The sequence below is a fragment of the Strix aluco genome, chromosome 4 (genome assembly GCF_031877795.1).
Source record: "Strix aluco isolate bStrAlu1 chromosome 4, bStrAlu1.hap1, whole genome shotgun sequence".
Taxonomy (NCBI): domain Eukaryota; kingdom Metazoa; phylum Chordata; class Aves; order Strigiformes; family Strigidae; genus Strix; species Strix aluco.
In genome coordinates, this window is record NC_133934.1 from 123055920 (window position 1) to 123081027 (window position 25108).

The following is a 25108-nucleotide window of genomic DNA, read 5'->3' on the forward strand; positions in this document are numbered from 1 at the left end:
TAATGCTTACAAAGTCATCCAGACTAGGAATGGGGTTTGTGTTTAACCACAGCAGGCTTGTGACTTGTGAGCTCTAGCAGCTTGTACAGGGCAGATCTAGGAGGATACCCAGCAGGTTTTTGTCCTTCTCTGTCCCATGGACAGTTGCTGTGCAGCAGGAGAGGTAGAGTGCTTCCTGCTCATGTCTCTGCTTCTCGCCTACCCCATTTCACAGCCAAGCATCCTAAATAAAACATCACTCAAAGACCGAAGGAGTTAATGTGGTGGGCTGTGAACTGTGGTTTTGGAGTCGTGCGAAAGCAGCGTCCATTCTGCTGCATTTGCAGAGGAGTGGTGATGCCTGGAAGAAAAGTGGGGGGAAGCTTGGGCGGGCGGGGGGGGCTAGGTACAGTAATCTCATTTTGATCAAAGCTTGATACCGAGATGGCTTTTTCCTGTATTTTGTATCTACTGAAGAACTTGGTTAATGATTTATCAGTTCATAACCAATTGTACACTCTTCCCAGCAGTTAACTACAACCACTGTTGGACATACACAGAACCCCTCTCTGATGTTACCTAAGCTCCACCGAAAGGGTATTGAAAGCTGTGTCTTTTAGCTTGTCTTGGCTGAGCAGTTGCTGCATGTGGCTGCACATCTGCAGGAGTGCAGGATATTAATGCTCGTGGTGTAGAAATGGCTGTGAACGCGTGCATGTTGTAGGACAGACGACATAATGCACACTCAGTTCTCGCTTAGCGCTGTGTGTAACGAGGATAAATCCCTTTAGCTGGTTGTGTTTCCTCTGGTTACTGCTTTGTTGGGTAAAACTTAGAATTAAGAACTTTAGGGCCCCAGAATTTTAGAAGAACCTTAGAATGGAGAATTGTAGCTATATCCAAAATCATCAGGTGGTTCATTTTAGAATTGCACTCTTCTGACTTTATCAAGAATAAAATTGTAGGGTCTGGGTGGATATCTTCAAAGAGAAGCAATGATTGTTCAAGTTGTCACATGTTTTGGCTTATGTGGATGCAATCTCAGAAGGTTTCTGATGTGTCCTTGCAAGCTTGTCATTTCCCTTTGTCATAGAGAAAGGAGTGTGATTAATATGAGGTCAGTGGATTTACTTCTATATATAAATAAGCTTACTGCAAAGAAACTTGCCTCAGCAATAGATGTGCAGTACTCATTGTTTTTAAGCAATGCCACTTCTTATTTTAGTAACATTTTGGAAGCGCCTGTTCCTGTTTTGGACATGAACCTTAGGTGAGAAAAGAGTAACTGAGGCTTGCTGGTTTTAAACAACCTTTGGTGCCCCTGTGCTTGGCTCCTGAAAGTTTGTTCTGAAAGAATCTTCCTGACCTCGAAAAAGTTCATTAACATTTTCTCAGTATAAGTTTTATGGTTCATTTCTAGATTGACTAAACAGTCTTCTTATGTTAATAGTCCTGGGCATATGAAATTTTATTGGCAGAGAAATGTGGGTTTGTTGTTTTTTTTTTTTTTTTTTAAATTAGTCCAGCTGCACAAAAATACTCTTTAGCCGTGCCTGATAATTTTTTTCACTGTCAAAAATTAGAACAGAACCCTTTTTTTTTCTTTTAAATATATATTTTTTTAGCCAGTAAATGGGTAGTTGCAAAACCCTGTACACCTATAGTATTTATTCTTACTCCATCTCTAACAATATTAAGCAACTATTTCCACAGAAACAGTGCTCTTTACAATAGACAGTGTTGTGGCTTGCTTCAAAGCCACAGTCGGAACATGTAGGTGTTTGAAGAGTACCAGATCTTTCCATCTGTCACTATGAATTTTCCAGTGGGTCATTACTTGTTCAGACTTTCTATCTCAGTATCCGAAACCACCCCAGTGCTTCATATTACCGTGTGTGGTAATGTTGCAGAAGCCTTTCAAGTGCTACTGGGCTGCAAGAGGAGTCTTTTGAATTCATAAAAAGCCGAAACTGATGGTGCAGTTGTGGTAATGATCTAGCCAGCAGCTCCAATGCAGTTTAGGATCTAACTCTTCACTTCTGTAATCGTATCTAGGGCTCTTTCAATATCATGCATATTAGGAGAGAACAGCTTTAGGTGTTTTATTATCTTTCCTAGGGGACTGCCTTTGTAAGGGTTCAGTTAATTGGATGTATGGCAGTTATGAGAGGGACTACATCTCTTTCATTTTCTTCCCCCCAAGGTTGTTACTGAGCATCCTGCTTGTACAGAGGAGAGGAACTGTTTGACTGGCTTCTTGGCTTTATATTACAGGGCTTGGTAAACCTTAAAGAAGGGAAGTTATTTGATTTCATTTTGAAAGAAGATAAATGCTATCCAGGGGATTTCAGTCCTTGGCTTGTGAAAACTTTCTGGTTAAGGTTATAAGACGAAAATTGACTAAAAAGACTAAAATTGATGTGACTTTTCCTGGAATGAATAAAATTCTGCTTTGGAAAGTAAGATAGCATATCCCCTGTCAGCAAGGGCTGTTTGTCAACGGGAAGAGGAGCATAAAGTCCACATTAGCAGTACCACCCAGGTAGGGAAGCACTTTTCTCCAGAAGGGAATTTATACTTTTAGGCATATTAGTTAGTGGATTGGAGTTAAAAGCATGTGTGTTTGTAATATAAAGCACATGCAACACTGGCTGTGGCACAGATGAAATGCCAGGCCAGGCCTTCCATTCACAAAGAAACAAATTATTTATCAATGAGGGAACATGACAGCAGTTGTCCTAAATATGATGGCCTTATAACAGAGCCTGTCCTGCTCTTGGCTTACCTAGGATTGTCATGTGCTTGGACTTGCACTGATCCCCAGCAAAATCTCTGTTTGAAAAGAACATTTATCTGCAGCTTTGCAGATGTTGATGTTGAGCTTTGGATGGGAAATGTGGTCAGCATCAGGTAACGCTGTCAATTGACATGTGAACAAAACCACTCCAACCATGTTCTGACCTTTTCCTCTACAGACCCTTTCAGGATCCACACTCCCCCCTCCCCACCCACTCTACCCCCCCCCCCTTTTTTTTTTTTTTTTTTTTAATTCAAGGTACATCTTGGCCACATTGGTTAAGAAGTGCTTCTTCATCTTGAAACCACACTTTGGAAGGGGAAAAAGAAATATTAAAAGGGGAAATACGTGACAACGTACTGTTGGTAGATGCCAGCAAGCTGCCTGTCAGCTTGCAGTTGCACGCAAACCCCAGAAGTGCCTTCTCCTTCAGATGGAGGCAGATAGCTGGGTCAGCTGAACAGCATACCCCAGTGGCACGGCATCTTGTCACCCATCCGGTGGACTGGAGAAGGCTGGAGACTGATGTTTTTCAGCTCCTTCCTGTCTCAACTCAATTGCTGGAATCACAGCTATGATTTTATTGTCACAAGCGGGTAGTGAGATCATCTCTCTCATGAGGTAGATGAGGAAAACTGTAATCACAGATTTGGTGGGACTAAAAATTACTTGGTCTTGGACAGTCTGTCTCTTATTGCAGTGCTTGGCTTCAGGATTTTGGGACTTTTTTTTTTTCCCCTAATCCTTTCTCTAAATATACAACCCAGAGTCCTTCACTATGAAGAACCTCATCTATGCACCCTTTTTTTAAACTGCTGTTTTACAGAAATATTTTTATTGTACTCTGTCCCCTCCCCCCCACCAAAAAACCCCAACCCCCAAACAGAAAAACAAACCCACAAACAAAAACCACTATACAAATAGGATATGATCTAACTTGGCAAAGCGAGTGTTGGCAATGGGTACTGGGTGTTGTCAGCTGCGTACTGGATCCCAACCTACATTCTTTGTGCTTCATGAAGACTTGACTGTGACTCCCAGCACTGGACCTTGTGGGATTAGAGCGGAGACATGAGCGGTAACATCTGGAGACCAGGAGTAAGCATCATACCTTTAGGAATGCTGGGGGTGTGCATGCCTTGGCACTCCTTTTTTTTTTTGTACCTTTAGAAACATCTAATTGGCTATGTGGCCAGAAACTGCTACTGCTTTTAAATGATGTTCTGGGATCTGTGTACCAGGGATGTTAAACCAATCCCATAAGGTGTTGGCAGGGAATGGGAGAGGGGTTAGTGTGTTGGCTAAAGGACTTTTAACCTTCCTCTCTATCTTTCCCCGTGTCCCAAGCAGATTCTTTCCTGTGAGACAGCACCCATATTTGATAGTTCGCTTTTCATCCTTCAGTCTCAAATAATTTGACAGATCATCTTGCAACATGCAGTGTGAGAGATGCGGTAGATTAATACTGGCTGGATATAAGTGTTAGTCCTTAATAGTTTCAGTGTTAAAGAACTGCCAGGTGAGGAAGTGAGAGTAGGAGGAAAGAAGTCACAGTGATTGATTCAAGATCTGGAAAGAATGGTCAGAGCATAGGTGCTTAGCCTTCTCTGTGGTGTTACAGCCCATGCCAGGATCTGAGTTTCGAAAGTTGCTGGAATTGGTCCCTCCTTTTTGTATCCTCACTAAGGATGAGTAATGCAGTTAAGGCTTTAAATGGGGATATCCATGATGGGAGCTGTAGTTCTAAAGACTGGCATGCCACTGAGACATGTCAGAAATATTGCCAATACTTGATTTTGTGCATAAATTAATTCATTGTGATACTGACAGGAGTGTTTGTGGTGTGTGCACCCCCACCCCTCCATGCACTTGGTGCGAGGTTTTCTAGTCACTGAAAACAACGATGGGTTCTGGTGCAGTGGAGCAATTGACTCTTCCTGATGTCTGGACAACTGTGCAGCCCCAGCATGTGTTGCTTTCATGGGTACTGCAGAGTCCTCCTTGCACTTTTTCAAGGTGGTGTGCCTGCTGTGCTGTGTGCTAGGCCGGGCTTTTGAAGACTACGAGCACTGTTTCTAGCTCTGCTCCTGCCATCCCTATGCTTTCCTTGTCTATAAAATTGATGGTGTAAGGTTTCCTCAGCATCCCAAGGGGCTTTGGGGTCTTTGGTTGAAAAGGTGGAGATGTGTGCGATCTCATATATGCAGATCCTTTCATATGTCACGTTGCCTTTAGGGAAAATACAGCAACACCACTGTAGGAAAGTGATACCAGGGTTGCAACAAAGGGATGGCAGCCTGTGTGGGAAGTTTCCCTGGGTGAAAGCAAGCACTGTGGGCCTTCCTGGCATGGAGTTTCCCTTAGCCCTACCATCCGTGATTTCGGGTTCCAGCTATTCCCAGTGTAGTGTTACAGCAGCTCTGGAAGTCAGGCTGAGATGGGTGAGTGATGATCAGGACAAATAGCTGTTGGCCCCTCATGCAACAAACAAAACATTTGCCAATAGAACAGCGTAGCATTGGGTATTGCAAGGCCCTCTACTAAGTACAGATCTTTTTGGCACTCGGTGTCGAAGGGAAGAAGAGAGTAGGTATCTGCAAATCAAGCCCTCTGCAGAGTTTTTGGTTTGCATTTGAATCTCCGTATCACGGAACCCCAGCTTCCTGCCGTCAGGCTGCAGGCATCAAGATGCTTAGTGCATCTCACTCTGGGATCCTTTTTTTTTATTTTACAGCACCCATTAGTAGTGATTAAGCATCATAAATAGCTGGACTCTTCCAGCAGGTTGCCTTTCGCTATACCACCAGAACTTAACTTTTTAACTGTTGTTAAAGAGATGGGATTCAGCTCTTCAAAAGTGAATCTCCGACAGAAATGGTTGGAGTAGCAGAAAGTTGTGACCTTTCCCCTTTCTACCTGGAGTGCTGAGAAATTTGATGGATTATATTTGGAAGACTAATGGATTTTAATGGTTCATGATCTCATCAGCTGTGGCCTGGTTTTAGAAAGAAGAAAGAGCTGTTGGACAAAAATGGAAAAGCAGCAGTACACCAAATGAATTATATGTAGTAGGAAGATATTTTAGAAATAGTGACATACCTAATGGAGACTTGAATAAGAATTTCACAGAAATTTAAGATTATGCTATAAAACCTATGAATAACAAGGAAATATTTCCCAGCACTGAATACTGGAGAACAGTGCAAGTATGTAAATGAGCAAGCTGCTGGGGAGACAACTGCAGCAGGGTTCTTTGCAGAGTATTGCAGCTGGTTTAGGGGTGCACAATTCTGTGGGTTGGATCTATGAACAGGATATTGAGGGCCCTGTCTGACGTTGTACAACCCAGTGGATTTCCCCTAAGTTACATAGTGCTCTCCTGTTGTAGCTGAGCAGTTGACAGTCCTTGGGTGACCAACAAGAGTGTCTTGACCACAGAACCTCAGACAGCAATGCAGACTTTGCTGCTTAATGTGAAGTCATGCATGATTCATAAGTCTGCCTAGATTTGTTAATAAGGTTAATTAAAACTGCAGGTGAATGCTGCGCCTTGGAAGACTTCTGAAGACCAAGAGCATTGTTACTGCTTCTCTGCCTAATCTTTTTGTTTCTCCTTCTGTGTTTCTGCCTGCTGCCTGTTCTGTTCCTCTCTGGGCAAAACTCAGGTCTCTGGTGTACACTGGCTGGTACTTGGGCTACCTGGACTTGCTCACTTGCTAGCACTCACCTGCCCTTTCCTTGTCGGGGAATACTGCATCAGTGTGAAGCCCAGTTATGTCAGTGTTTTACTTTGAGAAAAATCTGCTCACCAACTCATTACTATGGCCCTTGGAGCGTTTTCAAACAGGAAGTGCCACCAACTTGCCTGCTTGGCACCCCTCAGTGATTTATTTCTTTATGACTATAAACAGCAAACCTGGCAAAACTTCCTGGTTTTTCTGCCAAGTTATATTGAGTTAATATATGTGATGGAAAAATATGTTTGTTGATCATCTCCAGAACCTGGAGACAGAAAATGGCATTTCCTGCATTGTATACTTGGTGAGAGACCTAAAATGTGAGCTGTGAGGATCATCCCTTCGCAAGTCATGTGTCCAGAGTGTAATAGCTAAAGTGGTGTCCCAGGGCTTTATAGCTGTTGGAAGATTTTTGTTTTGTTGGTAATAACTGGATGTTGAGGTTTATTGACCTGTTGTTACTGTTCATTGAATGGAAATAGAAAATTTTTATTTATTTGTTTGTCAAAGCTCTAAGTCCTCTCAAGAGCAGAGACCTTGTCCCACCTTCAGCTTCTTTTACCTGCAGTTGCATATATAGGTGTTTGCAGGCAGATTTCCATACATTGCATATGTAAAACCGATAGCTTGATACCAGCTACCAAATGTGTACATGGGCATATTTGCTGTAATTAAATGTTCAAACAGCTGAAAATGAAGCCCTGCATTTGCCATCCTTTAATTTAGTGGTCCTACACTGATGTTCGTATCTGCCTGTTAGAAACTGAGTAATTTGTGATTTTTTTTTTTTTTTTTTTTTCCCCCCAATCCTTTAAAAAAAAAAAAAAAAAAGCTGTAGGAGGAAGGCAAGAGGAGCTGGGAGGTGAATCGAGTGATGGACTGGCTATGGTGGTGGTATTTGTCATGGTGTTGCAAAGTAAGATACACGTTTAATAACTTGTGTGCAGCAGAGCTAAAGCTCTGCTTGTATGTGCATGTGGTAGGGAAAGGCAGAATGCGTCCTGCCCACGCGATTTTGGTTTCACATAGGCTATGGTGGTACAGGCTGTGGGAGGGAGTCGGAGGTGACACGAAGGTGTCAAGAGGCCACCCGGGGAGTGGTGTCCTGCCCCTGCTCTCTGCAGTTAGCTGGGTTGCAGAGGCTCTTCAGGGAGGCACAGAGCAGCCCTTGCTCTCAGCCTGACGTTTCCCCTGGCCGCCATGTACAGTCACTAGAGAAAATGAGATGCTGTTTGTCAGCCAGGTGGGAAAGCGGAGCCACGGAGCCGAGTTGCCTGCAACTTGATGTCTCCTGGGTGCGAAGCTGGTTCAGAGCAGGCTTTTTGTCGCCTTGCTCCTATCCGTTCCCCAAGGCTTTGCCCAAAAGGGGAGACCTTGGCCTTCCAGGGCTCTGTATCCCAGCAGCACTGCTCCACCAGCTCAGCCCATCTGGCTGTACAGCCCATCTGCTCTGCAGCAGTGGGGGCGGCTGCAGGAGCCACATAGGACAGGAAGCCATGCACCGCAGCGTGGCTGCGCCCCGGCGATTGCAGAGCCGCCTGCGGTAAGCTCAGGCTCCACGCGCTGCTTCGAGAGCTGCCGACAGCGAGCTGGCAGCAGCCTGCGAGACCACCTTCCTCCCCTGACCGTGGGGAGGGTTGACAACAAACCGCCTCGTTGAAGCTGAGGCGGGAGTTTCGGCACCTGCTTTGCTGTTCGTGGCCAGTGTGCAGAGTTGTCCCACGCTTGGCATGTTCTGTGCCCTCAGAGATTGAACCCTCGCTGCTAGGGTCTGGTCATCTTTCATGTCTTCTTCTCTGCCTGTTTACCACCCTAGCCCTTTCTAGACCCCCGCTTGTCATGGGGTTGTGGATGAAAGCCCCTCCCCTGTTGCAGACGTCAGTGTGTGCATGGGATTCTTAGACTCTCCCCCATCCCCTGTTTCATTCTGAGTTTCACTGACATTTCTGAAGGAATGGGTTCTTGCTCAGCGGTGGTACTGTTGGGGTCAATACTTGGTCTTCGAGAAACTTCAGTACTGTGGGACTGATAAACTGGGCAATTGGATTCCCTCCCTCTGCCACATAACTCAGGAAAGAGAGATCAGAAATCCCTTCAGAGAGTGTTTTTCTTTAAAAATATAAGGAGAACAAAAATACAACATTCCTTGAACCAACTGTGTGTGTGTCTTTTCAGCTTTATAACCCTACAATTTTTTTCAAATATACTAAACAGCAGCCACCTGCAACTATTACTTATAAATCATTCATTATTTTAGAGGTGGGATTTCTCAAAAGTAATATAAATTGGTGTAACTCCAGTGGAGCAGGCTTTGGCTCATGCTTTTGAAAATTTTATTTTTTGAAAATTTGAAACCTCCTTTTTTTATCTCTATTTTATTTTTTGCCCTTCAAACAAGTTTTCTTGGTAGAAATTTTCATGGGATAGATAAATTTTGTTGCAGCCCTTGCTCTTCCTATGTGAGCAAATCTGTTGAGGTGGGTAATCTCTTGGATTAAACTAGGTTTAAATTGATTAAAGAGTCCAGGATTGGCTGAGAGTCATTAGTTATGCATGATTGTTCATGGCTGGCGCACAGTTTATAATTATGCTGCTTGACTGAAAACAAAAGTAATATTTTAAACAGCTGTCCTGGAACAAAAAATTAGAATGACAATATTATAGTAATAGCTGGAATAACTGGTTATAGGAGTTGAGAAAGACTAGCTTTCCACCCATTTGTGGGTTTACCTCCAGAGTGTTAAACATACGGCAGTAATAGTTGTTGAAAAGGTTTCTTTTTCCCTTTGAAACTTTGACAGTTACTGTTGGTTGCAGGAGGCAGAAGTTTTGAGCCTTTGTCCCTTACCAGGGGGTGACCAGGCTGCCCCACAATGGACCAGGTATCGTTTATAGGTCTAATGGTGCATCTACTGCAGCTGGAATCAGTGAGTTGCGAGGGCTTCAACACTCTGTGAATTCAGCACAGTGCATGGACCTGCCAGTTAGAGGTGGGATTGGCAGCCTTCACGCAGTGCTGTGTCACCCTGTGCTTGCTCTTTGTTTTGAGAGCTGGCATCAAAATTAGGTATCGATGGGATCAGGGAAATGCTGCTGTTTGGCAGCACCATATTCAAAGCTTGGGTGGAACAAGAGCTGGGGCCGCTGCTGTTCACCAAATGGCATCTTCTAGGGCCTCTCCTGCATGGAACTTACCATGGGTCATGGAGAAACTGTCCATGTCTGCCCTTGGCATCTGCCGTGGAAATTACTGCCCTAAGCACTTGCTGGCCTTTGCAGGAATGAGAAGATACTTGGGTTTTTTTTTTTAGTCACACAGATTTGAATCTTAAAAATTGCATGCTGTGCATCTGTAGGAAAAATACTTTAATCTGTTGGTCTGGAAATGCAAAATCCCCTTTATACTAGAAAGCCCTAAGGATTTTCCAAAGGTGCTTGACTTGATAAACAAGTGTCTGTCAGCCTCAAAATGTACAAGAGGGACTGATTAATCCAGACACCATGTATTGGCTGAGAAAGTTGCTACTTGACCTGTCCAACAAAGGCATGCTCAGGTGGAGGTGCTACCTTATTAAAATGAAGAAAGATTTGACATTCCATAGGCATGATCTGTTAGGAGCTTTAACAAGAAAGATTAAAAGAAATAACTAGAGGCATGTGAAAAAACAGCTTTAGCTTAACCCAGACTTTCAGCTCTTTTGACTGAACAGAGCCTTGGGAATTGCCTCTACAAATGACTGATTATATGTGCAGTTCTGTTAATTAAATTTAAAAATTGTGTAGGAAGTCAAAAGATATAGCTACTTGTTTAATTAAGCTAATTAAGTCCCCAGGTAGCTTTTATATTTGCTTTATTCACTGCAAGTGTCTGGCTTGTTCTGGTTTTGAAGCCACGTCAGCATTGACATGGCTTAGAAAAAGGTTGTACTTTTAGGATGCTTAGTAATTGTGCCTGTGGGGAAGGAAGGACGGAGCAGCAATGGGAGAAATGATGTTCTGGGCTCCAGGGTAAATGCAGTCGTCTTTTGCATCTGATCCAAAGACAATAAAAAGATTCCCGCTGATTTCAGAATACTTCAGATCAGGCTTCTCAGACTGGATAGGGGAGGGAGGGAAGAAAAAATTTTCTAAACTTGTGTTTGCAAGAATTAATGCTCATGCAGTGTTGAAGATGTCTCTTCATCCTGGAGGTCCACCTTGTCTCCATTTTGGAGAGTGAGCAACTCACAGGCAGGCAGCCACCCTTCGAATCTGCCTCTTCCCATCCACAGTGACTTTTTCAGAGACTTGCCTGGCTCTCTGAGGCTGGCTGACTATACCTGCTCTTCAAGTTCAGTGGATGCTTCAGCTGGGTGTTGATATGTTGCCTGAGAGATTACCCTCCTTCTGAATTTGTTTTCCAAACCTCTTCCATTGATGAATCACGCGTGACCAGTTTTTATTATATGTGTGAAGGCATATGATTAAGGATCCCTGTTTCAGTCTCCCTGAATCTGTTCTCTCATTCACTCCTGGACTATTTTTTTTTTTGTAACGCAGAGAAGGGGAGTTAATAACGCTTGCCTAGTTGTTGGGAGCAGTGTTAGTACAGTCTTTTTCTGAAGAAGGTGTGTGAGGTGGTTGACTGGGGCCTCTTCTTGTGGGAAACCAATCCCTTGCAGCTCCCTTTGAAGTCACGTGGGAGCTGTGCGATCTCAGCAAGTTCAGGCATGGGGCACCATGTGAGTGGTTTGAATTAGGAGTGAAGTCCTCCTCCGTCCTGTGTTCAGCCTCACTGCCAAAGTGTTGCATCTCACAATGGAAGGGTAATGAAACCGTGGCTGAACTCATCAGTCCTTGCTCATTTCCAGCTTGCTTGCCAAAATCCTCCAGTGCTTGTTTTCTCTTAGATACGGCTGTGAAGTTCAACAGAAGTTAAAGTGTATGCTTAGCTGTGGGCCAAAATCCTGTATTGTTCTTACAGATACAAAGGGGGTTCCTGAGCTCCTACAGTTGATCTTATCCACCCTTTGTGCTGTGGAGGCACGTGCTGCCTTCCATTTCCTTGAACTAGAAGAGAGCGGCGATTAAAGGCTTTACTACGCTGATAAGCACACTTTCCTCTCCCAGTTAGCTAAAACTTGGCCAAGTCACCTCTAAACCAGCCGGAAAGTCTATGTTTTTCCTCCTAGTTGCTGTCTGGGGGACCAGGGTGAGGATGAAAGCGCTGGAGAGTGAGGAGGGTGATTACTGTTTACAGCTATGCGTGTCAATGGTGTGATGCAGCATGCCACCAGTTTAGTTTGATTTATTCGCAGATCATTGTACCTCATAGCATTCACAATATCATGCATGCATAAAAATTCAGACTTCTCCTTTGCCTCTCCCAATACAACAGGACTTTTCCCACTGCGGTGCATCTCCTGCTCTGATACTAAACCTTCCAGGCAGAATTCTGCAATTCCCTAAAAGATGTTATCCAGTGCCAAATAGATCTTGGCATTAGGAAACTTTTCTCTGTACTTATTACTATTTGAATATTTTTCTCAAATACATACACATGGTTACATTCCTGTATCATTGATCTCCTATATTACAATATAGGAGTTCTCCCTTAGCATCAGGCTGTTGAGTTTCTCCGAGCTTCTCTTGCATTCTTTGAGAAAGAAGATCAGCATCAGCTGCATTGTTGACCCAAACTGATTTGGTCTGCTTTGGACCTTAATAATTCTGTCAAGAATAATACTGTGGCCCCTGCTTCTCTCTAACAACATAGTTTTTTGCCTTTAAGCAGCCATGGTCAGTTGTGGGAAGAAAAGAGATGAGAAGCAAAACTTGGCATATGCGTGATACTTGTGTTACACCCGCACTGGTGTTGTGAGGCTGGATCCCAAGGGTGTTCACTGGGAGGTACTGACGTTGCCGGAGCCTTGCCGGCATGCCGTCAGGGCCTGGGCTGCCAGCCAGCCGTTCCTAGATAAGGTTATTCCTTCCATGGCTGGAGGGCCAGTCCTTTGGCAGCTGCTTCCTTTTCACATACTCAAATCTTATTAAATAACAGAGCTTAGTGAGAAGTCCTCAGTCTGTGAAAGTAGGTGCTTGTGATATAAGTTCTTTAGTGACTGAAGAGATTGAAGGAGGGCTTATATTCAGAGTTCCTCTTTTTGAGGAAGAAGTAGGGTACCACAGTCCTCATTTGTGGGCATCTGGTTTCAGATGGTTATGAGCATATTTCTGCGTGCCCAAATGTGGCTGCAGTTGCTTGTTGGGTTGGTAAAGCTATCCCGAAGCACATGCTGTTTCTGTAGCTGCACCACAAAGTGTGAAGGCAGTACTGAAGGTGTAAAGCAGTGGCAGGAACGTGGGTAACTGAGCTGCAAGGATGGCTGAGGTTAGCCCCGGGGCCTGGGCTTAGCAACCCGTTGGCTGTGCATGCCAGCGCAGCATGTGAGCATCCTTCTGGCTGCATGGGCATCGCAGGTTGTAGTCCAGCAAGTGTGAGGAGCTCACAGGAGTTAACTGCCACCAGCACGAGGGCCCTCCGTGTTGTGTGGCTGTTGTACTGGGGGGCTGTGCAATGGCGAGAGGAAGCAGGTGGGTGTTGGTGTCCGGGAGCTGCTCGATTGTCTGATCTCATGCAGGCTCATGGGAGGGCAGGTCTGTGGTCAGACATTTTGCTTTCAGTTTTCTAGGTCAGAGATTATTTTCTGTTTCAGGCACATTCCACGTATCTGGGAGTTGATCTCTGATATTGTGTTGGCTGCTACTTAACTGGTCAAATTTCATATTTAAAGGAGATCATAGCAGGTCCAAAAGCCAGACTTTTACCAATGGTCTATTAATTTTAATTACTTAATTTCATTGTATCTTAGCTTTTGTTGTTGCTGTTGCTATCAATTTAAGACCAGAGAAACTCTTAAGACTGTCTGGTTTAACCTCTTGTATAGGACAAGATTTCACTATCAGTCCTGCATCCAGTGGGGTGCCAGTGTGCCAAAGTTTCAGCAGCTCCTGGCATGCTGGGGCTTCAGTCCTCATTTTAGAGCCTTTCAACTGTAACTTTTCATTAGACCCTGCTACCATGTGCTGTGAGATGATCTTGAGTGTAGTTAGATCCTCTTTATTGAGTGCTCTAGAACTTTATAATATGATCATGGCTGCTTAGTATAGAGGATTTGACTGGTCTTTAGTCTTGGAGTCTGGAGGGGAGAGGGATTGTTTTATAACTCTCATAAATATCCTGCTATTAATTTCAGAATTATTTTGTTTCTGTTTTGTAAGACTATGCTACTCTGGGCAGAGGAATCTCATTTGCAGTGATAGAGAGCAAGGTGTGTCACAGAGTTGGGACCAATTTTTGTTTGTTTCCTGTGTTGAAGATGGGTGATGCTTCTGTTGCATCGCCTGTTCTCAGCCCAGCTGCTTGCATCTTGACAAGCCTTTGCTTTTAAGACTAAACAAGGAGTGCAGGGTTCGTTCCGTATCCCACCAAAGACCGTGTGTGTTGGAAGAAGGGAAGAAGGATCCTCTTTGTGAATGTGAAAGCAGGAGTCTAACGTATCACTGCGTATGGAGACTGGCAGAAAAATGATAAGCACTGAAGAATGATTTTGGAAACCTAAGTAAGGATTTTCCCATAAAATCTAAAGTTTTGATATCCCCAAAATCCATTTGGTTGACTGTATATGTATATATATTATAGATATTACATATTTTTGAAACAACCATTTCTTTACAAAGCTGCATATCTCATCGGTGAACTGAAATTTAGGAAAAAATGATGCATGCTATAGCTGGAGTTGAAGTTTACTTGGCGAATGTCTTTCATATTAACAGAGGGCTGTTCAAACACAGCTTCCTAAAGCCAGTGTAGTAAGCAGCCCAAGCAAATGCAAAAATTAATATTGAGTCAAAGCTAAATATTTAATTTAAATTTTCCCAGTGGGATTGATTTTTAATTTTTTTTTTTTTAAGTGGAAAATATAGTGACCATAAAATAAACATTTTGGTAGGATTTTCCTAAGCAGTTCTAACTTCCCTGTTTTGTATCCTGTTGATAGAGCTGTGTCACTTCTGGACTGTAGCTGGAGTCGTGTGAATAGGATGTTCTCTTGTCCTTTCTCTGAAAATATTTGCTGTGCTCATCCTAATGAATTCCCAACAGTTTAAAAAACAATTTCTCTACCTCTACAACACATTGTAGGCTAGGGAGATGTATGGTGATGGTGTGTGCTGTCTCTGCTTCCCCCTCACTTACCCCAGCGATTGTTTTCTCTCGGCTCATGTTAGTGAAGCTGTAGTTAGCATCCCTAGGAGTGGAGGTGCCAGCAGAAAGCGCTGCTCTACCTTAACGCTGCAGAGCCAGTCTGGCTTGGACACCTTCTTCACCCACCCTGCAGCCCTCTCTGTCCATTTGTAGCATGGCTGTTTGGCTCCTCCATTAGATACGTAGAGTTCAACTTTCTCTTTCACCTGTATCTTAATGTTATTCCCTTAAAAGGACCAGCTGGTGCATGGCAGGGTTTTGCATGCCACCAACAAATGTTGGCTGGATTAGTGGTGGTGTATACGCTGTTGCTCTGAAAGTCTAGGCTTATGGTTAGAGGTTTATTTGAATGATGTGATGTGTGTTAACACTGGAGAGGAATCAAACTGTTGGCAGGATACATTGTGTATTGCCCAAGAAAAAAGAGGGAGCCTAGGCTCATCATTCTTTGTTGTAGGACTGGGAAATACTTTTCTAATCCACAATGTGCGCACCAAGGTGTATTAATTCTGGGCACCTCCATGATGAAACTTGGTGCTACTGATGTAGAAGACATGCTTCTATTTCTGCCAGACCAAGGAAAGGTGGCTGTACAAGAGTGGAGAGGGGTTGAACAATCGTGTTTAGTCATTCCTCCAGAGACCTCTATTTTCAGAATTTCTGTTACGTGCAGATTATCGATACCCACAAGGTGTGAAGCTCCTCTTTGCCAATTTTTACCTAGCAAATTTTGGGGTGTATGGGGGTTGCCTTCTTTTTTTTTTTTTTTTTTTTTTAATGTGAGATTTCTGTGTGATAGCCTGGCTTAAACTTCAGGGATCCTTAGCTGTGATTTTTGCTAAAAACTAGCTGGTAAACAAAAAAAAAACCCCACCCCAAAACCAGAAGCAAGACCTTAATTAAAAATGTAACTAAAAAATGTAATGAAAAATCTACTCACCTAAAAATAAATACCTTCTTTCAAGGACAGGTTGACCGACACTGGGATTGAATCTCTGATCCCTAAAATTATGTTCTGTATCTCTATCTAATTTAGATTAAATGACAAGTCCTTAGGTAACAACACTAACAGTTTCCTGTTTTCTATAGTTTAAGGTCAAAAGGTGATTTATGTAAGAAATCAGCATTTACCCCAGCACTGATGGCCTTTTGAGAGACTAAAACAATTTCAATGGGATAAGATATAATAGGGAGGAAATATTCATCTAATTCACCAAACAGATATGCATGGGTCTTTCAAGAGAATTGCATGTGTTAAATGTTATTCCCACTTCATTTATCTGACAAACTGGAACACTATTAACCATATTTTATTTTATTTTTCTTTAATCTCCATTTCTTCTAGCAAGGTTGAGATTGTTCAGCACTTCTAGGAAAAAGAAGGAATCAAGTTCCTTATTTTTTATGGGGCCCTGAATGTTGAACAATTTGAGCCCTGGATGCTTGATTTTTTTGTAAAATTACGGGTGTGCATGAGAATATATATAGAGCTTCAGATATTATCAAATGTTAGCAAGATTTATCATGCAAAATCCCGAGAAGAGTCTTTGCTTGAAAAACAACCTTCTAACATTTCCTTTACTTTTTCAGGTGGATTTGGAGCCAGAAGGCAAAGTGTTTGTTGTCATAACTCTTACAGGCAGCTTCACAGAAGGTAAGGGTATTATTTTGGCTTGTTTCTATTAAGAACTGGACTCTGGTGTATATTCTTGCCATCAGTTACCAAGCGATATATATAAGTGGATGGCATTCTTCATGCAGGCCACGTGCTGTTCCACGATTTCTTGAACGATGGGGGAAATCTGGAAGGGGCTGTTTGTAATGGCTCACTGTGTGTGTGTGCCCTCTGCTCCGCTGGTGCTCTGATCCTGGATCCAGGGAGCTGATTTGTGCTTTATCTGGTTTATTTATCTGAAGTTGTCCTTCAGACAGATTGTTTTTGTCACCTGTACTTTTCACCTGGGTGCCTCTTGAAGGGCAAGCTAAGGAGCATGTAGAGCATGTTTAAAATAGAACATGTTTAAAACATCTGGATGATTTTTATTCCATAATGAGTCCCATCTACTTCATGTGCATTTCTGTTTCCCAAGTTCACTTTGCACAGGAAACTTAGAAGTTTTTAGTGTGACAGCTGCCCTAAAAAAGTATCCGGACAGATTTTTTTTTTTTCTTTCTGGAATTATATTTTATAGTGCGATGTTTTTAATTTCCCTGTTGTTTATTGTGATACCAGCTATGAACATGGATGTGAGCTGTGCTGGAGTAACCCAGGATATCTGCGAGGTGGCACAGAAAAAGTTTATTTTCTTCAGACCTACACCATGGTTCTTATTAGTTTTAGCTGTGGCCTCAAACTACGTTTGTTGGGGAGGTGTTTTCTGTACAGAAGCCAATAATTGAATCAGAATCTGCTCTGCTGTTACCTGCAGCCCGGGGGAGCTGGATTTTTAATGCTTTCTCTTGTTCTGCCCTAGAAAATGATTACTCGGCTGTGCCCGGGGGCTGCAGCATGGGCAGCCCACCCTGCCATGCTCTGTCTTGGACACAAGGAGGGTGCAAGCTGGAGGGGTGCTTGCTTCAAGGGTTATGGGGGAGCTCTGCTCTCCTGCCTAGCTGTTCCCCTAGCTCCTGCCTTGTGGTGGGTGCCCAGACCTTTCAGTGCCCCTGACTTTTTCAAATACAGGTTTCAAGTACTGGATGCTTTTGGGGAGCTGTCTCGCTCTTGCTGAGCCTGCAGCCTGGTGTGTGCTGGGGCCTGGGAAGTTGCTTGATGGGGAGCTGCTGCATCAGAGGAGCTGGTGAAGCTTTTGGTTTTCTTTGGGTGGTTTACAACCCAGGAGTGCTCTGCTCCTGGCAGGATGGCTGGGGCCTTTTAAAGCATTTGAACTGATCACAGAAGTGATCAGCTGAGCCACACCTGAGGGCCCAGCAAGAGATATGTCCTTCTCCACAGCAACACCCCAAGCCTGTGGCGTGGAAGTGGTGGCAGGGTTTGCAGACATCCTTCCCTGTGTGCCGCTGGGGCTGCTCTTACCCCTAGGGACCACGGGCAGGGCATAGTCCCACTTTCAGAAGGTATGTTAGGAGGGCAACATGAACAGAAAGCCTGACTTTGACTCCTAAAGAAATATATGGTCCTGGAGTCATGGAGAAGATGAGGAGTATCACACCCTGGCACTGCAGCAGGGCAGAGAGGACCAGAATTCCCTTTTCCAGTGACGATCACTTGCCATGTAAAGCTAGGCAGGCCATATAGCATCTCTACAACTTTCAGTTCTTTATCTGTCAAGTAGAAATGCATGTTTTTCTCTGCCCAGGTGTCAACTTTGTAGTCTAGAAACGGCTCTCTCACTTATCCATGCTTAAAAAGATCATTTACCCTTTCTCCTCTAGGGAGATGCTCCCTACAACTGTGCTTTGACAGGGAGACGTGAAGATTACTTTTTCAAGTCAATTTGGGAAAAGCTTTCTATTTACGACCAGAGAACAGGGAGAGTGCAAAGGTGTGCTAGGAAGGCCTGGAAGACTTTTTTGCAGGCCCAGAGGCCATGGCTCTTGGGGGTGAAAAGGATATTAGAAATAGGCTTTAATTGCCTGTGACAGAGCTGATGATGGAAAGAGGGAAGAAACTAGAGCGCTTTTACTGACCTGCATCCCAGTTTGTATCTGCGTGCAAGTGTGTCATGCTTGGACATTTAAAGCAGGGTTGAGCAGGGATGGTGGTCTTGAGCATAAATCCAGAGTGTGCTTCAAACTTGTGCTGGTGGCTAAGATGTTAAGGCATGTTGCTAATGAGGTCTCAAAGATGAGAGATGGAGAACTCAAATGTTTGTACTGCTGCTGCTTTCCGAGGAAAATGGGAAATGTTGGAAATAGTTTACTTCTCTTTCCTCTGTCATTTATTGAGGATGTATGGACTTACAGAACAGGAAGATCAAAGACAGCTCTTGGGGGTTTTTTCTTGACTGGTTAGTCCCATGTGTGGTGACATTTATAGTTTCCAATAATAGACGTAATCCAGGGCAAGCCTGATTGCAGATACTGACTTCTTGCAGTTGTTGGATAGTGGAGGCATCCATCAGGGAGGGGTTTCCTTCTGAAAAATGGTGAGATCTCTTTCATAACATCATGTTTTATTCTATTTTTCTCTCCTTTTGTACTGGAAATGTGAAGGCTCAGAATTGTATTTGAAATTTATGTTTTTTTGAAAGAAGCCTGAGAATAACTCACAATTTGAAAGCACAAAAAGTGGCTTCCCACTTGTTTACCCTAATCTGAACGGCAGCCTCTACCACATCCTCCCTGCTAGTTACGACTGATGTGGCAGAGACCACTTGAAGCCTGTGTGTGTCTATAGGTACACAGAGAACCCAACTATTAGCACATGTTAGACCCCATCAGGGTAGCACGTAGACCCACATGGAGTTTCAAGCAATATGATGTTTAGGACTTTTGATCATTTTTTTGTGACTTATGAATGGTTAAGTGTGTAACTCTGGGGTATTTCCTGCTCTGGAAGGGATCAAGCAGTGGTAACATGGTGATGGAAAAAAAAGCCAGACTCCAGCAAGTAAAAAGAGTAACATGGCAGTGTCCATAGACTGACTCTTCAGCCACCCACATGCTTTTTTTTAGCAGTTTTTGCCTCTCCACTTTCAGTAGACCATGGGGACAGAGGGTAACATAATGGAGCCGGTCTGAACCATGGGGAGCATCTTCCTTTGAAAAGCTTCTGAGAGCTCCACTGAGCAAAGGTGGAGGGTCAGTGCCTACTGCTGGTCTTCACACTGCTGACATGTCATTCATCTCAGAGAGGTTTTATTCCAAGCTAGTTGTTTTGTTTATGGAAATAGCAAAATTCACTGGGTCTCAGCCACCATCGTCTAACTCCAGTAAAGTAAAAGCCCAAAAAGTGGCCAAAGAGGGGGAGGAAAGAGTGGGGATAAAAAGGAAAAAAATCCCCCAAAACCCCAAAACCAAACAAAGAAAAAAAGACTGCAATGTTAGGTCCACCTGAGACTGTATTATTTTGTTGTCCTAGAAAGCTTACCCAAAATAGACAGCCTCAGTGGTGTTGGCAGCTTGTACTTTCTTTAGCTTCAGGAGTGGTTGTTTTTTTTGTTTGATCAAAAGTTCTTTTGACCAAAAATTTAATTTGGTTCTGCTTACCTATGGTGAGGATGGGGAAAAAAGGGTGGCACTCCTGCGAGAGGCGCAGCATGTCCAACAGAAGCACTTGTGTACTGTCAGGATGAGGGCAGTATAGAAAACGTACATCTGGAAAGAAGTTAGTCCTTTGTAGGTTCCCATATGGCTCTTCTGTCCATCAGTGTTAACCTGCTCTTTTGAAGGAGGGAAATATGCCTATTCATGTGTTAAAAATACATGTAATTTTTCAGGAAGAGAAAGGAATGGAGCAATAGGAAGCAAAGGAGATCTAGTGAAATTATCCCTGCCTATATTTTCTCTGCTGGATGTATTTGTTGCTGTGCTAAGCTATATCTGATTATATTAACTCCCTTCATTCAGCTGACATTTCCTCTGTAAAGCGACAAGTGCAAAATTAAAATGAAAATCTCCTTACGTCGGGATGAGATTACCTCTCCAAGCGTGACCGTGTCTCTGCTGGCCCTGCTGGGTCCTGGTGGCCCTGGCACCTGCCTGGGGTGGAGGGAAACACCCTCTCCTCCAGCCAGCTCCCTTGTTGACCCAAGCGCTGTTTCACTCCAGGCTGCTTTATAGAGAAGGTGAGGACTGACTTCTGCCTGCCAGACTTCAGGCATTGCTTAGGGATTGATTTTTCCCCAACACCTCCTTCCCTCCATCAAATGAATTTATTTACTTCGTCCTGGGTTTTCTTTGTTTCACCCTGCCAGATAATAGGATTTTTTTCAAGTGATCAAAATTATGATTTATTTTAAAATTTCCTTATTCTTTTTACTCTGGATATTAATACATTTGTTTTTTCCCCCAGTGGTGTGTTTTGCATTTCTTATGTCTCTCTGTCTCTCTTTGTGTTTCCTTGCACCTTTCTCTCTTAAAAATAAATGTGCCTTCTCTGAGAGGCCTGTCTTTGCCATGGACATGCCTCATCCATGGATGTGAGGCACGTTGTCAGCTGGAGATGGAAGGACGATGCAGCGTGCTGTGTGTGGGACCAAGCAAAGCCGTAGCTGTCAGAAGGCAGCTCAGCCCTGCCCAGCCCTGGGAACCACAGGAGCTGTGTTTTAGCTGAACCGTTAGTGTCCTGCCTCCCTCCCTCTTTGTGATGATCCATGTGTGTGCCAGGATCTCTGAGATAATCCACAACATCTCAACTCTGTTTTAAGCCTCTTCTAAAGGAAGATTTCTGCTTTATTGCTCTCTAAAACAGGTAGTGATGTGTAGGGTGTAAAGCTCCCTAATGTTGTTCCTCTTCCACACCTTGGCTGCTTCCAGGTGGGCAGCTTCCAAGTAGGGTCATCTTCCTCACCACTCCTGGAAAACACCTGGGAGCACCCTGGCAGGAAGACACCATTGACTGGGGGCCACTGTGGTTCTCCAGCACGTTTCTCTGTGCTCTCCTGGGGTGTCATCTAGGTCCCGCTGGCTCTGGTTGAAGGGGAGCTGGTGCTTATGAGGAGACTGTCTTTGGGGCTTGTGGTGTTCATAGCAAGTGACTCTGATGCTATTGGGGTGCCCCATCAGGTGTTGCATGGTTGGTGTTGGTGGCATGAATTCAGACCTACTCTGCATTACTTGTAGCCCTTTGCTACTGAATAGCAGCTTCAGCTGTGAAAGGGCAAGCCATGAATTATTTTCTTCTTGGACAGGGAGTGATTGATTTGAAATAAAAAGCCTTGCAATGAGTGTGGGTCAACTACTCCCATTATTGGTGCTTCTGGACACTTGTGAGAAGTTAGTAGAGATACTCAAGAGCAGATGATTGTGCGTGGGTCAGGGTGTTTGGCTGAAGCGAGGTCAGACTGCATGCTGAGAGGCCCCAGGTATGCGCCTGAAGGGTGGCATGAACCTCTCTTCCTTGCAACACTGGAGTCCCAGAGCAAGCTGAGTCCCCTCCCAGCTTTGCCTGCAAGGTGTGTTGCTCTGCCCTCAGTTTGCCACTCTCCTGCTATTTGGTCTTTTTAATTTTGAGCAAAGCTAATGAAATTAATGCAAATAAATTATTTGACTGAATTAATGAATGAAGCAAGCCCTGTAGAAAATGAAGTGCTTATATTTTAGTGCTTCAAACTCTTGCAATTTGCCTTTTTTTTTTTTTTTTTTTACATTGTCACTTAAAGTGATAATTCTATCTTGAAGTTCAATTTTAATTTTGTCATTGTGAGGTAAGTAATGGTTGTTTCTTTTCTTTCAGTGTCAGGAAAGACAAAGACAAATTTGAGTTCTGGGCAAGAAATAGAACAATGAGAATATTGAAAAGCCAAGTGACTTGGTAGAGCAGATATAGCACCCATTGCTAAATATTTAATGCTGGTAGGCTTTGCAGCAGCAAGGAAGCCTGAACTCTAGAGCAGGAAATGCTACTTTAATTTGCAGCTGTCACATCTGAGTTTGGGGTGGTTTGTTCTCAAGCACAAAGACTCTGAGTCTTTTGCTGTTGTTTTTCTTAGAATACATTTTTCTAACGTGAAGCGACTTTTGTCTTAGGAAATAGCACCAGTAAAGATCTGCAGCCTTAAAGTCTTAAATGATACATAGGCTTTGTGCTAAGAAGATCCTTGTTCTATACTGTAACATAGCTTCTCAGCCCCACAAAACTTCTATTTGCAGATACGTTACTAGGTTCTTGCATGAGAGTGAGAAAAAGGTGTTTACCAGTACTCTGTAGACTACAATAATGATGTTTTCAGCCTGTTTTTTTATAGTTAAGTGAATAATTATTAGAAAATAGGAACCAGGAATGAAAAATGCCCTCTTCTCATTCCCTGGCTAGTTGGGCCACGCTTGTGTTTTGGGTTACTAGCCCAAGCAGGAGAATTTAAGACACGTAGTAGACATCATTCAGAGAACATTCTGATCTGAATAGGCAGTATCAGTGCAGAAAAGGATAAAGAAAGTTTTTCTATTTGTCGTTCATAGTCTGAGAACATGGAAGTCTTTAATGTCTAGTCCAAAGTTTTATGTGGCAGAGAGCAGCAGGAGATGTGTTTTTCTGTACCCTTGTATTTTTTTTCAATGCTTATGCTTTTTCCAGTGCTTGACACTTGTCACACATGTGCATGCTGCAGGCAAGGGATTTTCAGACACACTCCATGTTGGTTCAACTCTGTATTTCCAGATGGAAATAGATCAAAACAATGACAGGTCCCATGGGGGAGAAAATACACTGTAAATGCACCCTGGAGAAGATTGAGTCCTTGAAGAGACCAGGAATGTCATTCACAGATGTTGTGCATCTCTGCGTGGGAGGCAGGTGAACTTCACTGGATCCCCAACCTTACTGGAAGATGTCAATCAAGTTAAAAAGTAAAAGGCAATTCTGGAAACTGATCTTGAAGTCCTGATCAGGCATGGCTCTCCTGGAGGACAGACTCTGCAACCCTGCACTCCAATGGAGATGTGTCAGCCAAGCCAATGGGAACAAGAGCAGCTCTATCCTTGTTATGAATCCTCTGTGAGTTAAGCACAAGGATGGTGAAGCTTCTCTGTGACACTGAAGATCTCAGGAGATAATTTAATAAAGAACCTCTTGGAGATCCTTTTCACAGGGAGGATCCTTTGGGTGTTCTGAGAAATGTCCTTTGGGCTACGAGTTGCCTTTAGGAGAAGGGGCTGTACTGCATCTTCCTGAGCGCTGCCTTTCACTTGCCCTGTTCAAGCTGTCAGTGGCATGAGAAGGGGCCACTGTAGTGAGAGGCAGTCCAACCTTGCAAGATAGACAAAGTGGATGAACTTGGGGATAATGAATAATTTTTACTGTTTGTGGTGGGAGGATAGTGTGAGCAATTTTTTTTTAAAGTGAAGCCTTCAAAATTTATATATTGCATTTCATATTTGAATATTGCAGACATAACCCAAGTATTTTGGCACCCTGGCACTCATATCTCACATATGCCTCTCCTCCATTAAAAAAAAAAAAAAAAAAAAAGAAAAAGAAACAAATGGCAAGTTTGGTAAATTCTGAATTTTCACAGGAAAAAAGGATTTCAACAGGGAAAACCAAACAAATAAACAAAACTTTATTCCTGATAAGATCTAGACCCTGGGAAATGGTTTGCTTTGTGTTATGGAGGGTCTCTAATGCAAAGCCAGGAGATGAACATCCCACTACACATCCACAAGACCACCTTTTATTTCTTGGAAAACCATCCATTTAAGCTCCACAGCTATTGCAGCATGTCTAATACTGAAAGGTTTTTGGCAGTAATTCGTTACTTGCCAAGATCTGCCAACTGCTTAGATATCCAGACGCCGTAAAAATCCAACAAACAGCAATATCAGGGTTAACTTTACTTCCTCAGTGGCCTGTGTTTTGTCTGGGCTCTGAAACCTAGATATAAATATGCAAGCTTGCAATCTGCTCTGGGATTTCAGTGTTCCTGGCTGTAATGAGGAACAGAGATTTTTACTTTATTTTAATGTGATTCCTGGAAGAAATGACGTTGGTTCCAGAGGAGGTTGAATGTATCTACTTTGTCCTTGGAGGACAGCACTGCAGGTGTTCGTGCTGCAGCGAAGCAGGGTGACAAATGTGGCCTGGAAGGAGCAGAGCATGTAGCTGTTAGAAGCCACTGTGAGCCTGTGGCCAGGGATGATGACAGCCCTGTCTCCAGCTGCTGCGCCCTGTGCTGGGGGATGCTGTTTCATGGCCATCTCCCTCTGCACCCATTGTGGTCAAGGGCACCTGGGTGATACTCTGACTGGGATGAAGAGGGGGTGCCCCACACACCAGCACACCTCGTGGCTGCGCTTGAATTTCCCCAGACCACAATTTGTGAGGTACCTGACTGATGAAATAGGTGAATTGCTATCCAAAAGCCTCAGTAGTTTAACTAGGGTCATCCTGTAAATCTGTAGGAGAAACTGGAGGAAAAAAATGCCAACAAAACCACATGCTTTTTTTTTTTTAACCTCACCTCCACCAACTATCAAATTAGGCTGTGTCCCATTTAATATCCAGGTCTGTCAACGCTGGCTGCTGGAGGAGACTCCCAATTTAGGCAGTACCACCACGGGCAAGGGTTTTCCTGGTGTCCCTGTAACCTGGCTGCTGTATGGGGCCGTGCCGGACTCGGTGCATGAGTGGATCTGCTGGGCCTGTTGTCATGAGAGGGTGCACAAGGTAATAAGATGCTGTTGTGTCACAGTGCTTAATTACCTCAATTCACCTGCAAAGTATTCATGCAT

The 25108-nt window shown here is 43.6% G+C and overlaps 1 protein-coding gene across 1 annotated transcript in view; it reads left to right on the forward strand.

The window, feature by feature from the left end:
* The window catches only part of PRKCH (protein kinase C eta), a 119464-nt gene that overhangs the window by 12642 nt on the left and 81714 nt on the right, over positions 1-25108 (forward strand). Inside the window, exon 2 of the mRNA XM_074820931.1 lies at positions 16349-16412. Coding sequence (XP_074677032.1) covers positions 16349-16412 — 64 coding nt within the window. The remainder of the gene's footprint in view (positions 1-16348; positions 16413-25108) is intronic.